Source organism: Triticum urartu, unplaced genomic scaffold (genome assembly GCF_003073215.2).
Source record: "Triticum urartu cultivar G1812 unplaced genomic scaffold, Tu2.1 TuUngrouped_contig_5553, whole genome shotgun sequence".
Taxonomy (NCBI): Eukaryota; Viridiplantae; Streptophyta; class Magnoliopsida; order Poales; family Poaceae; genus Triticum; species Triticum urartu.
This window is the reverse complement of record NW_024116237.1, coordinates 1-14,141: the sequence shown is the minus strand read 5'-3', so window position 1 is coordinate 14,141 and position 14,141 is coordinate 1. Positions and strand designations below refer to the sequence as shown.

General features: G+C 41.8%; 2 protein-coding genes across 2 annotated transcripts; one reads left to right on the top strand and one right to left on the bottom strand.

The window, feature by feature from the left end:
• Nucleotides 1-3,625: 3,625 nt before the first annotated feature.
• On the top strand, nt 3,626-8,194 carry LOC125529367 (phenylalanine--tRNA ligase alpha subunit, cytoplasmic-like; the record flags this gene model as incomplete). Its single annotated transcript, XM_048693780.1, is given in 18 exon segments — nt 3,626-3,849; nt 3,937-4,059; nt 4,161-4,259; nt 4,568-4,624; nt 4,864-4,919; nt 5,031-5,123; nt 5,416-5,506; nt 5,600-5,637; nt 5,724-5,762; nt 5,997-6,073; nt 6,146-6,230; nt 6,296-6,395; nt 6,561-6,657; nt 6,780-6,851; nt 7,335-7,401; nt 7,481-7,606; nt 7,845-7,899; nt 7,965-8,194. Coding segments are annotated over 18 exon segments (1,550 nt in total), but the record flags the coding sequence as incomplete, so codon positions are not given.
• Nucleotides 8,195-9,769: 1,575 nt separating this feature from the next.
• LOC125529368 (cytoplasmic tRNA 2-thiolation protein 1) lies at nt 9,770-13,115 on the bottom strand. The gene is made up of 10 exons (XM_048693781.1): nt 12,768-13,115; nt 12,409-12,523; nt 11,820-11,962; nt 11,544-11,663; nt 11,355-11,467; nt 11,172-11,264; nt 11,026-11,066; nt 10,715-10,781; nt 10,462-10,573; nt 9,770-10,215 (listed from the first exon to the last, which is right to left on the bottom strand). Exons 1-10 carry the CDS (start codon nt 12,864-12,866, stop codon nt 10,036-10,038), a joined length of 1,083 nt encoding a protein of 360 aa, XP_048549738.1. The 5' UTR covers nt 12,867-13,115; the 3' UTR covers nt 9,770-10,035.
• Nucleotides 13,116-14,141: the final 1,026 nt, after the last annotated feature.

Sequence of the window (14,141 nt, the reverse complement as noted above, 5' to 3'; positions counted from 1 at the left end):
GGGAGGGAGGAGGGGGAGGGTTGTGGAGTGCTTCCTTTTTTTTGAAACATTAAGCTTTATTGATTAGAAATAACAGTTACATCATCAATAAGAAGAGATACAATATCAACCATGGGCTCCTCAAACCAATCCTTAGTCGCTGAATATTTCGCTAGCCTAGCAATTTCATGAGCAACTTTATTTGCTTCCCTATTACAATGTTCAAATCTAGTAATAGTAAAATCGCAAGCCATAAAATAGCAATCATCGAAAACTGCCGTCGCCGCTCCTGCCGATTGTCCTCCATTCTTCATCGTGTCAATCACTTCCGTATTATCAGAGTTAACAATAAGGCGGTTGCACCCCGCCTTCTGTGCTAGGGTAAGGCCAAACCTCAGTGCCAATGCTTCTGCCGTTAGAACATCCGCACACCAGTCAAGTCGCCAACTTCCGCCAACAATGAACCTTCCTTTGTCATCTCTCAGGACTGCCCCCGCCGTGCCTCTAAGCAGATCATGGTCAAAGGAAGCATCAATGTTTAGCTTCACAAAACCCATAGGAGGTCTAAGCCATCCCCTTTTCTTATTGATCGCCTTAGGGGGGTTTGCTTTAACATAATTTGCCGCTATAGCACGGGCCCCCATCGCAGATTGATATGCATCTTGAGACTTTCCTTCATGAACCAGTTTACGTCTATCCACCATAAATACCAAGCTGTTATAACGATCAATTCACGTGCATTCTGGAGTCCCAAAACAGATATTTCTTCCTCTGGCATAAGTAATAAAAATTCAAGAACTGCCTCTCCTGTCCGGTCAACAACACAGGCTCTATTGATCACCTCATACAAACCCAAATTATCCCAGACCTTTTTCGCCTTCTGACACAGAAACCAGACGTGTTTCGTGTCTTCTAGCCCTTTTGAACATGTTGGGCAGATGGGAGGGACCTTCACATGTCTATTGGCGAGCGTAACACGACATGGGAGTGTTCCATGACATGTACGCGAGATGAAGATTTTTACCTTTGCCGGACAAGATAGCTTCCAGATCTTGCTCCAAACAGGATTAGCATTGAATCTACCCATACCATACATATATTGTAATTTTCTTCCATGCTGTTTGTTTCATTCCTCCCAATAAGCCGATCGAACAGTGAACAAACCATTTTTTGTGAAACTCCAAGCAATGAAATCCGTCATTTCATGTATCGGAAGGGGGATTGCAAGTACCCTTTGAGCGTCAATTGGCCACAACGTTTGTCTCACCAAGTCTTCATCCCAATAACTCGTAATTGGATCAATAAGATCAGAAACCTTTGACAAAAGTTGCCCCCTTCTAGGAGTAATTATTTTCCTATTTGCACAATTCGGGATCCATGTATCTTCCCAAATATCAATTTTTTGTCCGTTTCCAACTCGCCAGATATAGCCGTTCCTTAGAGAATTAACCCCTGCCATAATGCTTTGCCAGGTGAAAGAGGAACCCTTCTTTAGACTTGCATTCATTAAATCGCCATCCAGGAAATATTTAGCTCTCATGATTGTGGCACATAACGATTTCGGATTATCAAGCAAAGGCCACGCTTGCTTGGCTAGTAACGCCAAATTGAAACAATGTAAATCTCGGAACCCCATTCCTCCTTGTTTTTTTGGGACACACATTTTCCACCACGCCATCCAATGCATCCTTTTCTGATTGTCCTCATCACCCCACCAAAATTGCGACATCGCGTCAATGATTCCTTTACAATTTTTTTTAGGAATTTTAAAGACGGACATAGCATAAGCTGGGATAGCTTGTACAACAGCTTTAAGTAGAATTTCCTTTCCTCCCGCAGATAACAGCTTCTCCTTCCATCCACTAATTTTTGTAATAATGCGATCAATTAGGAAAAGGAAGCAATCACTTTTGTCCATGCCCACATTTGTAGGTAAACCCAAATATTTATCATTGAGGGCTTCGGTCATAATATTCAGTGTTGTGCAGATCTGCGCTCTATCTTCTACTTTTGTATTGGGACTAAAGAAAATACTAGATTTTTCAACACTCACCAATTGCCCTGAGGTAGCGCAATAAGAGTCCAATACTGATTTTAATGCCTCCGCATTCATAGCATTTGCTTTCATAAGGATCAAAGAATCGTCGGCAAATAAAAGGTTTGAAATTGATGGGGCATCTCTGCAGACCTTAACTCCAGAAATATTACCATTCTCCTCTGCATTAGCTAGTAGAGCGGTCAGCCCCTCTGTACATAACAAGAATAAGTATGGGGAGAGGGGGTCTCCCTGCCTCAGACCTCTAGTAGGTTTAAAGCTCTCAGTCTCTTCATTATTAAAATGAACCCTGTACTCCACAGAAGATACACATTGCATAACTAAATCTACCCACTTTTCTTTGAAACCCAATTTTAGCATTATTTCTTTCAAAAAGGACCACTCTACTTGGTCATACGCTTTATGCATATCCAGTTTGATGGCACATATACCCTCTTTACCACTCCTTTTTTCTTTATTGTGTGAAAACATCCGTAGGCCACTAAAATATTATTTGTGATCACTCTTCCTGGTACAAATGCACTCTGAGTTGTACTGATAACATCTGGAAGGATTAACTTCAGACGAGCCGCAATCATTTTTGAAATAACCTTATACACCACGTTGCACAAACTGATTGGTCTAAACTGAGTTACCTTTTCTGGGGAACCAATCTTTGGGATCATTACAATTGTTGTATCATTCCACCCATTAGGTATAGTGCCAGTATTCACCGCCTGGAACACCTCTTCAGTCAGATCATCCCCCAACATAGACCAAAATCTTTTATAAAAAATGGCATGTAGTCCATCCGGACCCGGCGCTTTTAAGTCTCCTATATCAAAAAGCGTCTTTCAAACCTCCTCAGCCGTATAAGGGGCAAGGAGAGCAATATTCATTTCATCTGTCATTTTTCTTCTGACGAGGGATAAAACCTCCGGATTCGGTTGAGCAACTTGTGAAGTAAAGAGATTAGCGAAGTACCCCGTAATATGGTTTTTCATCTCCGTATCTTGCAGCCAAACACCATTGTCATCCAGCAATTTTTTAATCTGATTTCTTTTTTTTTAGTCGTCGCCGCATTATGGAAAAAGGAAGTGTTGCGATCACTATGTAAGAGTCAGTTTGCACGACCCCTTTGTAACCAGTAGATCTCCTCTTGCTCTAATAAGTTTTCAGTAATGACAAGAATCTCTTTTTGGCGTGCTTGGGATTCCGCGTTTATAGAACCCCTCCGCAACTTTTTTAATTCTTTTTTTAATTTTTTTTCGGTCCTCTCAGAATATCACAGTCCCAAATATGCAAATCCGCATTCATCGCTCGTGGAGTGCTTCCTTTTTGCAAGGGGCAGGATTGAAGCAGAGGAAGAGGATCGAAGGGTCATGCGCGGACGGATCGGACGGCCGTGCAGCTGATCCAGCTGCTGAAAACAAATTACTCAGTAACGGGAGATCTTTTTGCAAAGACTCCCTAGGATCCGGGCCATTCATTCCCCATCAAACGGCCCATGTTTCTTATTTTATTTTATTTTTGCAAATAAAGCTCCGATTTTACTCTAGTCGCTCCCGACCAAACCCAAAGCCCCGTGTTCCCCATCTCTCCTCCCAGAAACCTCCTCTTCTTCCTCCTCCTCCTCCTCGCCGCCGCCGCCGCCACCGCCGAGGATGGCGGCGAAGCAGCCATTGGCGGACGTGGAGGACGGGCTCCTCGCCCACCTCAACGCGAACGCCGAGATCCCCGACTCCCGGTCCTTCGCCTCCTCCCTCGGCGTCCCGCACAAAGACGTGGAGGACGTCATCAAGAGGCTCACCGCCTTCCGCATCGTTGAGAGTGCGGTACGGTACCCTCCCCCTCCCCAATCCCCCGAGCCTCGCTTCGTCCCTGCCCCGATTTCCCCCAAGACCTAACGAGCTTTGCTGCAGGACATCACCAAGGAGACGTGGGTGCTCACCGATGAGGCCAAGGGGTATGCCGCGAGGGGCTCCCCCGAGGTGCAGCTCGTCGCGGCCATCCCGCCCGAGGGTGCCTCCAAGGGCGCGCTCAAGGTGATTTCCCTCTCTATGTGTGGCGTTTAGCTTTAGGTGCTCGATTGGAGTGAATGGTTTCGGTTCCGGGGATCTCTGATGCTCAGAGTGGCGCGTTGCAGGAGAGTTTGGGGGACGTGTTCGATATTGGAATGAAGGCTGCAGCCAAGAACAAGTGGATTGGATTTGAGAAGGGAAACAAAGACCTCGTACTGAGAAAGGTATGGAGCTGAGCTGAGCTCGTTTCATTTTTTCTTCTCTTCGATGTTGTCGGAGAGATGTATGATTCAGTTCAGTGTGTATTTGTATTGGAAACTTGCCTGCCGTATCTGCTCTTCTTCCGGGCGATGCTCTCAATTTGCCAATTTCTGGGTTGTAGATGTAGAATACATCCTCATCATAGTTCAACTCTTTCAATGTCCAGTAGTTACATCTGTGTTAACTGAAGGTCTCTCGGTGTGCTTTTATCTGTCTCGAGCTTTGTATCTCTAGGCATGCCATTGTATAATTCGCTGTTTGATTAATTCAGGTTGAGGATACCAATGATGAATTGCAAGAGCAGCTTATAAGACTGGAGAATGGGGAGGTTGGTGTTGCTTTGTTCCTCTCATATTTTGCATTTCCACTTGAACCATTTACTTGATTGTGTCATGGCACGGCACAGATAGTTGTTATGTACAATATCTAGTACTCCCTCCGTCCCATATTACAATAGCTCGTAACCTCCCCTCCCCCATCCCGTTTGAGCGTCAAGTAATATGGTACGGAGGGAGTATCAAATTGTTCTTTGGCCCTTCTTAAGGAAATTGTTTTTTATTCATGTAGGTTATTGCTGACAAAGTAATAGATGATTTGAAGAGAAGAAAGCTTGTAACAAAAGAGTAAGTATCTATTTCAAAGAGATCTTTTTTACAGTGTCAATAAGTGCCAGCCAAGTGCAGCATCATAGTCAATTATCCCTAATTTTTACATCTGCTTCGCTGTTTTTCCAGGAAATCTATTTGGTATTCACTGAAGAAGGGGCCTGAATTTGTTGCAAAGAGAAAAACATTGGCAACCGATGTGACACGAGAACATCTCAAGAGGTAATTTGATGTCACTTTTCTCAAGCTAATTTCAGAAATTGAGCAGGAAACCTCTGCTTGTTTACTATAAACTATAATGTACCATGAGCAATTGAACGCTACATGGAAGACTCCTCAATGCCGTTTCTATTCTAAATAGCCCAGCTGTACTTATCATACCTGTCAAAGACTATGCTAAACTTATTGTCACGTTAAAATTAACCTTTAATTTTTTTTATGTGTGTACCTATTAATGCATACAGTAACAGATTTATGATATATTTTCCTTTAAAATGGTTTTTCTTTCCTAAAGTGGCGACTGGAAGGATCTGGAATTTAAAGATTATAACTATGGAGCTCAAGGACAACCTATTGCGATAGGATATAGCCAACCGTTGTTAGAGGTACTTCTAATCTGCACGGTGTTCCATTTTTAAATACAGCTTTATATGATAAACCAGATAACTCAGAACTGTTATTTGGTGGATTTTTTTCAGGTCCGTGAGGCAATCCAGAACATTTTTCTCGAGATGGGGTAAATAAAAAAACATTTTGGTCATGATATTTGCAGTTCAAGGCAATATTCGGAAAATGGATTGATTAATTTTATTGATGTAACAGGTTCAGTGAGATGCCAACGAACATGTATGTAGAGAGCAGGTAAAACACAAAATAAGACAAGATTTTTTTTTCTTTTCTCATACCTGTTTGTAGTCAATTTCTTGTACTGGTAGATCTTCTCCACAAAATTGAAGTTATTTTAGGATTTAGGAGTGATAGGTCGCCAACACCATATGACTATATGACAAGACAATGTAGTTATGAGCATATCACTGTTTCCTAGATAAAGATCCATATATTTCTGACATTATGTATCGTTGCTTCCTTTGGTAGCTTCTGGAATTTCGATGCACTGTTCCAGCCACAACAGCATCCTGCTCGTGATTCACACGATACCTTTTTCCTCAAAGGTAAAGGTTATGTTACTGTTGTTGAGCCAACAGTTGGATTTAAACATATTTAATCAATTGACTTTTTTGCAGCCCCTGCTACAACAACACAATTACCCGATGACTATCTTGAGAAAGTAAAGCAAGTACATCAGTCTGGTGGCCATGGCTCCAAAGGGTATGTTCTGGTGTCTTTGCTGCAGTTTAGCCAGAGAGTTTATAATTTGAGGTTGCTGTCTGCAGATATGGTTACGACTGGAAGCGAGATGAAGCAGAGAAAAACCTGCTTCGTACTCACACAACTGCAGTTTCAACAAGGATGCTATACAAGCTAGCACAGGAGGTAAAGCAACTAAGTGATGCTTATTTTATCTCTTTGTAATTCCATTGTAACTTATATTGTCTTAGTTTGCCTAAATTAATGGAGGTGATATCAATTTGTTTTCTCTGTTCTGTTGAACGATTCATGAGATTTCTTTTCTTTGATAAACCACCATGGGTTGTTCAGAAAACTTTTGCTCCTAAGAGATACTATTCTATTGATCGTGTTTTCCGGAATGAAGCTGTGGACCGAACTCATCTTGCAGAATTCCACCAGATAGAAGGTAACCGTTCTCTTGTTTCTTGCCTATGTGGTGTTAACTTGATTGATATTTGGTACTTATTGTAGATGTCACACACATAACCCTTTTAACAATGAAGCTACTTACAATGCTTCTGATTTCAGGTCTTATTTGTGATTATGGTTTGACGCTTGGTGATCTGATAGGTGTATTGGAAGATTTCTTCTCCAGACTAGGTACTAAGCCAAAGCCATTGACTTTGTTATACTCCCTCTGATACATAATAAGTGTTGCAGTTTTGAACTAAGGTTGAACTAACCTTAGTACAAAACTGCGACAGTTACTTTGGATCGGACGGAGTAGTATTTATGGATCTTGCTATTAAATTCGTAAAAACTGTACTGCCATATGTTGTTATTCAGTTATTCCAAGAATATTGGTGCTCCATGCCCATCTGCATAATGTGCATTAGGCATGCATTTAATATTCTTGTCTTGTACTACCTTCTTTCCTAAATATGTCTTTTTAGAGATTCTAATATGGACTACATACGGAGCAAAATGAATGAATCTACACTCTAAAATATGTCTATAAATCAGTATGTAATCCATATAGAAATCTCTAAAAAGACTTATATTTCGTAACGGAGGGAATATCTGCTATCTCCAGTACATAGAGATTTAATAATGCCACCTCTCCTCTCCTTTTCTGGCTCTTAGGCATGTCAAAGCTGCGTTTCAAACCTGCCTACAACCCGTACACTGAACCAAGCATGGAAATTTTCAGGTCAGAACAAGTTTGATTGCTATTGTTTTCATGATTATTGCGATCCCATGAATCATTATTATGTTTATTATTTTTTTAGCTACCACGATGGTCTGAAGAAATGGGTGGAGATAGGCAACTCAGGCATGTTCAGGCCTGAAATGTTACTTCCCATGGGACTGCCAGAGGGCGTTAATGTTATCGCATGGGGTCTTTCACTTGAAAGGTAAAACTGGCATAGTTTCCATATGAATGATTCCTTTATGTGCATATATGTTGAATTGATTTCTTTTTTCTCCACAAAAAAAAACACCTTCGCGATCCTTGTTTTTCAACTAATGTCTCAAATAGAAGTGCGAGGAAAACCAAAGGAGAGCAAGATCCTGATTGGACTCGAGAAATCTTTGCTTTATCTATGGATTGCAAAGAAATCTGTGCTGACTACATTTTGCTGCTGAATGCAGGCCAACAATGATTCTGTATGGGATTGACAACATACGTGATCTCTTTGGGCCAAAGGTATTGTTCTTATTAACTTTGTCTTGTCCACAAGCCTGTGCTAATATGAATTATGATCTGTACAGGTCGACTTCAATCTGATCAAGAGCAGCCCGATTTGCCGCTTGGGGCTGTAGTGTAGTGAGCTTGATAGAACTTTATCTGGATGTCTGGATGCGAAGCATGTTTATTTGTGGTTATAACTTTGAAAACCAGTACTTTGCATTTAACAGAGGGAGTGCAGAAATACACACATGTAGCTCTGAATTGCAATTTTGAGGTGTTCATGTTCGATACAAGTAGGGTCTTCCATTTCTATGCAGTCTCCGTCATGTGTTGTGTATCTTGTGGTTCACACGACCCTGCACGCAAGCGAATATCCTACACACGGTTGGAAAAGAAAAGAATCAAGGGCTTCCAACCATAATTTTCCTCTTATTTATCATTCTGAAGCCCGGCCTTTCTATTTCCAACCACGGCCAACTGTGTAGACTACTATACAACATCATAGTTTTTCTTTTTGAAATGGAGGGCAAATATTTGCCTCATCTATTAACTAAGAGAGAAATTTGTTTGTGCTACAACACATCGATACTACAAATGGACATTACTCTCCCGGCATGATTGAACCCAACTTTTTGGCGCCCACAGTCACCCAGACTGTCGCCTTGGTTTTGATGTTGTGGACTGCTAGAGGGGCCCTCTTTTGGCAAAAGACACAGCATTTCTCTCCTTTCAAATGATTGATGATGTGAGCATGGCGAGCGTGGCCATCATTGTAGTTTGGGGTGTTGGTGTCGGAGAGTCCAATCCACCAATCTTTGGCGGAGTGGATAAGGTCTCAAGATGAAGTGTCTAGATGCCTAAGTTGTAGCCACTCTTTGATCATGTCCCAAAACTTAATCCTATATCGACACTTGTAGAAAAGATGGTCAACGGATTCTTTATCGCGCTTGCATAGGGGACAAGGGCAACAATTTGACCATCCATACTTTTTTTTTGAGACGACCATCCATACTTGGCCAACTGATCCTCGGTTCAAATCCTATTTTGTATGGCAAGCGAACTGAAGAACTTAATCTTGAGAGGAGCCCAAAGTCTTCCAAACCGTGTGCTCCATGAGGGAACAAATGGAGCTGTGGAATTGGACTTCCTAGGCGGAACATCATAGTGAACTTCCACTCAATGATGGCCATTCATTGGCAGTGTGCTTCCACTCAATGTCGCAATGTGGCCCAAAGAGTAACGAATTCATGGAAGTGGGCGAACAGAGCATCTTTTAACACTTCAATTTTTCCGCGACGAGGCCTTGAAAATTAGGGACGCAATGTCCTCGGGTTGCGGTCATGCACCCAAAGATCGTCCCAAGGAACATCATAGTGAACTCACTAGTTATCCTCGATGGCCATTCAGGCTGCAAGTTGGAGTGGGCTCTCCAAGGCACCATTGTAACACTGACACTTTACACATGCCATAACAAGCATCTGCAAAAGAAGTACAGAGGATGCCTAAGTGTTCACAAATGCACCCGCGCGGACATATATTCTGAAAAGATAGTAAATAAATTAAAAAAGATCTGATTTTTTTGGATGAATATCAACAAGTTTTCTAACATCTTGCAAAATTTCCACGGCTTGTTTTGAATGCATAAGGCAGATAATGGTCTGCCTTTTCCTTAAGAGAAAACCATCTTGCAAAATTTCACCATGAAAAGACATTTGCAGGTGTGTCCGAAAAACAAAAATTGGTACTCCAAAATACATCTTTTTTTTTGCACAGGCCTCCACGCATGTCATTTAAAGTGAAATTTTGCAGCATGTTAGAAATTTTGTTGATGCTCATTTTACTATTTAAAAAAATTATTTTACTGTTCATGCAAGTGTATTTGAGCTAGGGAGCAGATAATTAGTAATGGTACTATAACTTGACCTTCACCTCTTGTACATGCAAATACACATACAGACGACAACAGCTAGCAAGTTCAGCTAGTCCAATTCAACCGTTGATCGATAAAACTTTTATCATGATACAACACCAGCAGCAGCTGCTAAAGTTCAGATGCATGGCCCGCACAGTTGGCCGCGCAACGATGATGCGGGCATACTGCCACACCTAGTCCCGCTTACGCCCTGAGTGGCCAGTCCAGCAGACTGACATTCAGAAGTCCAAGTTGCCATGTTTTCCTTGTAGACTCGACCTATTCCTCCTCTCCGCTCGTTTGCCTTGCTGCTCGCCACTACCATCAGCTCCAGCACCGACTTTAGCGGTTCTCCCTATGCCTAGTTTTGGCAAGCCTCGGTTCAGTCCATCTAGCAGGACACACGCTTTGCATAATTTCTACAGAAGCCAAGATTTTCATCCAATATTGAGTCAGTAAAAGCATTGGAAAAGTTCAAAGGTAGCAAGACCAGGGCAAATACTTGGATAAAATGTCCAGCATGTGAGCTCAAGAAAAAACCTGTCATTCTATAACCAATTGATCAACTTATTTTTAACTGTACTAGCGAAAGAATCATTTATGTGGTTATCTTGAGCCAAAAGATTAGAGGGGGCAAGCTTTCATGCTAGATGTAAGCACAATACCTGGCTAGAAATGTAACCGCAGCGTTCACATGTTCCTTGCTCTGGCATTCTTGTTGTTGTGGATATCCGGAAATTTTCGCCAGAGGTTATGATGTCCAGTATAGCCCTAGGCCTGCACCACTCATAAGGTACTGATTCAAGTGACTGAAACAAGACAATGATACATAATGTGTTGAACAAGGAAAAGAAACAGAGCTAGCATGCACTAACAGATGAAGAAATAATCCTACTTTTGGACGGGAGAAGTCTTTACCTCATCCTTTCCAGATCTTTAATAAATTCACGAGCAAATCCACGATATGCATTTGGTGAATAGATGCCTGAATTGTGATAGATAACCAATAAGCATATTTGATTTCAATAGAAGATGAGAACAGTGTCAACAAAATTCTACAAGTATCCCTCCAAATATGTCACTGACTATCAAATGTTAGGCACTGATTGTTCGAAGCTTATATTTTGATTATATATTAACCGTCCCTGGTATCTTGAGATAATGGAATGGGGAGCTACTGTTTAACTACAGAGAGAACAAAACTGCACAAGAAATGAAGCAGGAATTACATTCAGTGGAGAAGTAGTCCAGCTTTTTGAAATACGCATACGTGTCATACAGTCAAGGATCAAAATTATTATCAGCGCATGTTTTATGCACAAAGCATAATAAGTTAATAAAAAAACTGATTAAAAATGTTTCATGTAAAGGATATATAACAATCTCTTTTTCGTAGGTGTATTTGAAAGGCTTGCATCTTGGGATTGGTCCATCTTCACCAGTAGTTATGAAAGTGCATCGACTTAACCTATAAGATAAAAGCATAATGCCAGCACAAAAATTATAAAAGAGAACAAAGATAAAAAATAGCATATTTTATTTATTAACCAACATTTACCTTGCAATATCACCACGTAAAATATTCAGCAAGACAGTCTCTGCAATGTCATCTGCATTATGCCCAGTTACAATCTTATCAACCTTCAAGAGAGCAGCACCACGGTCTAGCGCCTAATAAGAATGGAATTGTTCATAAATTAATGAGCATGCAATTGCCTTACAGATAAAGGTAGGTAGTAGGAGGTACCTGACGTCGAAAAACACCACAGAAAGTACAATTGTTTTTCAGGCCAATTGCTTTCACAATATCATCCATTGTCCAGTCATAGAGATCCTTATAGGAAACTATTTTCAGTGGTAGGCCATACTGCAGTGGGTGAATTGTACGGTTGAATTAACAACACAAGAATATGCATTTAAATGGGTTACGTTTCATGAAGTAGATGCCTACCAAAATTAAAACAAAGGGAAACACAAAGTAAAAAGCTGCAACAGTTTTGTGTATCGGGTAAGGGGGAGGAACCTGTAGTTCATTCCTTTTAACAGTTTCTAGGGAGTCGTCTCTATAGCCTGTGATTCCTTCGTCAATAGATAAAAGGAACAAATCGAGACCATATTTATGACGTTTGTTTAACTCTGATAACACATACGCAAGCACGGTTGAATCTGCATAACAGTAAAAAGATTGTTATAAACTGCTACAAGATCAAGAATTCAAGATAGATAAGCAAGCATTTCCACAATAAGCTGAAGAACGTTTGCAATCATATTTTTTCTAGGGGGGGTATATCATATTTATGAAACAGCCATATGTGATCCATTATTATCATCGCCCATGACTACCAATATTTTAACTTGAATAAATTGATCGTCTTGATTAAAAGCCTTTATCTCTGCTGCAACTGTGAGAAGGTTGAACAAACATTTTGATAACACACTCTAAGACAAGGCTCTCAAGGAGTCAATGACACCTTGAGTATTGGCCATGCAAGTGATCAACAGGAGCCGGAACTAAAGTGCTCATCATTCAATGAGTAGTGAATATGAAACATATGCATTGCATAAAAATCATCTATTACGTTGTTATTTATACAACACAAGTCTGCACATACCTTTTCCACCAGAAGCTCCAATTGCCACACGTTCACCGGCTTTAAACAAATTATTGTCAACAATAGTTTGATGAATCTCGTCCTCGAAGACAATATAGAAGCATTCCCTACATATCTGAAAGCAAACATCAGAGACACCTCTGAAGGCCACAGAAAGGTGAAAACAGCTCACAGTACTCCTAGACAAGTGCCATGGTTGGAACTTCACAAGATCAAGCAGCAAAGAGTACCCGAATTTTTAGGTAGATACACAGAAGGGGCATGTTTTGTTCGTACCCGCTTCCTAAAACTACAGTAATCGAGTGAACTCATACGAAGCTACAGCTAAACCCATAAAGAAGGAATCCGGCGAGGCTCACCTGTTCTAGGGTTTTGGGCCGCTTGAGCGCGGCCTTCCGCTCGCCGCAGCGCGTGCAGAGGCGGCTCCCTGCCCTCGTCGGAGCGGCGGCGGACTGCATGGGCGCCTGGATGCGTCTTAACCCCACGCGAGTCCGATGGAGGGTAGAGACGACGAGGACACCGGCGCGGTAGAGTGGCCGTGCTTCGGCAGGGGGAGGAGCAGAGGCCGCTTTCCGGGACGCCGGCGAAGGGGTTTCGGCGGCGTCACGGCGCTGGGGGCGGACAAACAGGAGGTGCAGGAAGTTTGGTGGGTCAAGGTTGGCCCAGATTAGGCGGGCTAGTATTGGGCCGGCCTGGGAAGAGGCGCGGCTCTGTGGGCTGCTACTACTAGGCTAAGGCCGGTCATAGTGAGGAGTAACTTATACTAATGTCATGCATATGACACTAGTCTAAGTTACTATCTTTATAGTACAAAGTAATATATTAGTAGTGTCATAGAGGACTTCATTAATTAGCTTGTAGACTCATCTTGTCTTGGAAAGCGCTATGTTACAGTAACATATTATGTTACCACTTCTCATTAACTACATGTCATATAAGCAAAAAATTCTCAGAGTGCGCTATGTTACTTGCTAAGTTACTTTCACTATAACTAGCCTAACATACGGTGAATCTACCAACATATGGGCAGATACATGGATACCGAGGAACGAGATGATGCGCCCGTATGGATGCCGCGTGGCCAACCCGCCAATTTTGGTGGCCGAGCTGATTGACAACACCAGCGCCGCATGGGATGTCCAACGCGTCAATCAGGTGTTTATGCCAATGGATGCGAAAATCATTTTAAGCATTCCTTTATGTACACGCAACACTGATGACTTCTGGAGTTGGAACTTCGAAAGGAACGGTGTTTTCTCGGTCAAGTCGGCATATCACATGTTAGTGGAGACTAGAAGGCGCCGGGAGGCCTGGTTGGAAAACATGTTGGAAATATGCCCTAGAGGCAATAATAAATTAGTTATTATTATATTTCCTTGTTCATGATAATCGTTTATTATCCATGCTATAATTGTATTGATAGGAAACTCAGATACATGTGTGGATACATAGACAACACCATGTCCCTAGTGAGCCTCTAGTTGATTAGCTCGTTGATCAATAGATGGTTACGGTTTCCTGACCATGGACATTGGATGTCATTGATAACGGGATCACATCATTAGGAGAATGATGTGATGGACAAGACCCAATCCTAAGCCTAGCACAAAGATCGTGTAGTTCGTATGCTAAAGCTTTTCTAATGTCAAGTATCATTTCCTTAGACCATGAGATTGTGCAACTCCCGGATACCGTAGGAGTGCTTTGGGTGTACCAAACGTCACAACGTAACT

Bases quoted from the DNA above. Each gene is read 5' to 3' on its own strand.
- LOC125529368 (XM_048693781.1), bottom strand. From the start codon at position 12,866: ATGCAGTCCGCCGCCGCTCCGACGAGGGCAGGGAGCCGCCTCTGCACG. The intron at 11,265-11,354 runs GTAAATGTTGGT...TTTATCTTATAG, and splicing joins TTACGTGGTGATATTGCAAG to GTTAAGTCGATGCACTTTCA. The intron at 11,067-11,171 runs ATATCCTTTACA...ACTGTATGACAC, and splicing joins TACGAAAAAGAGATTGTTAT to GTATGCGTATTTCAAAAAGC.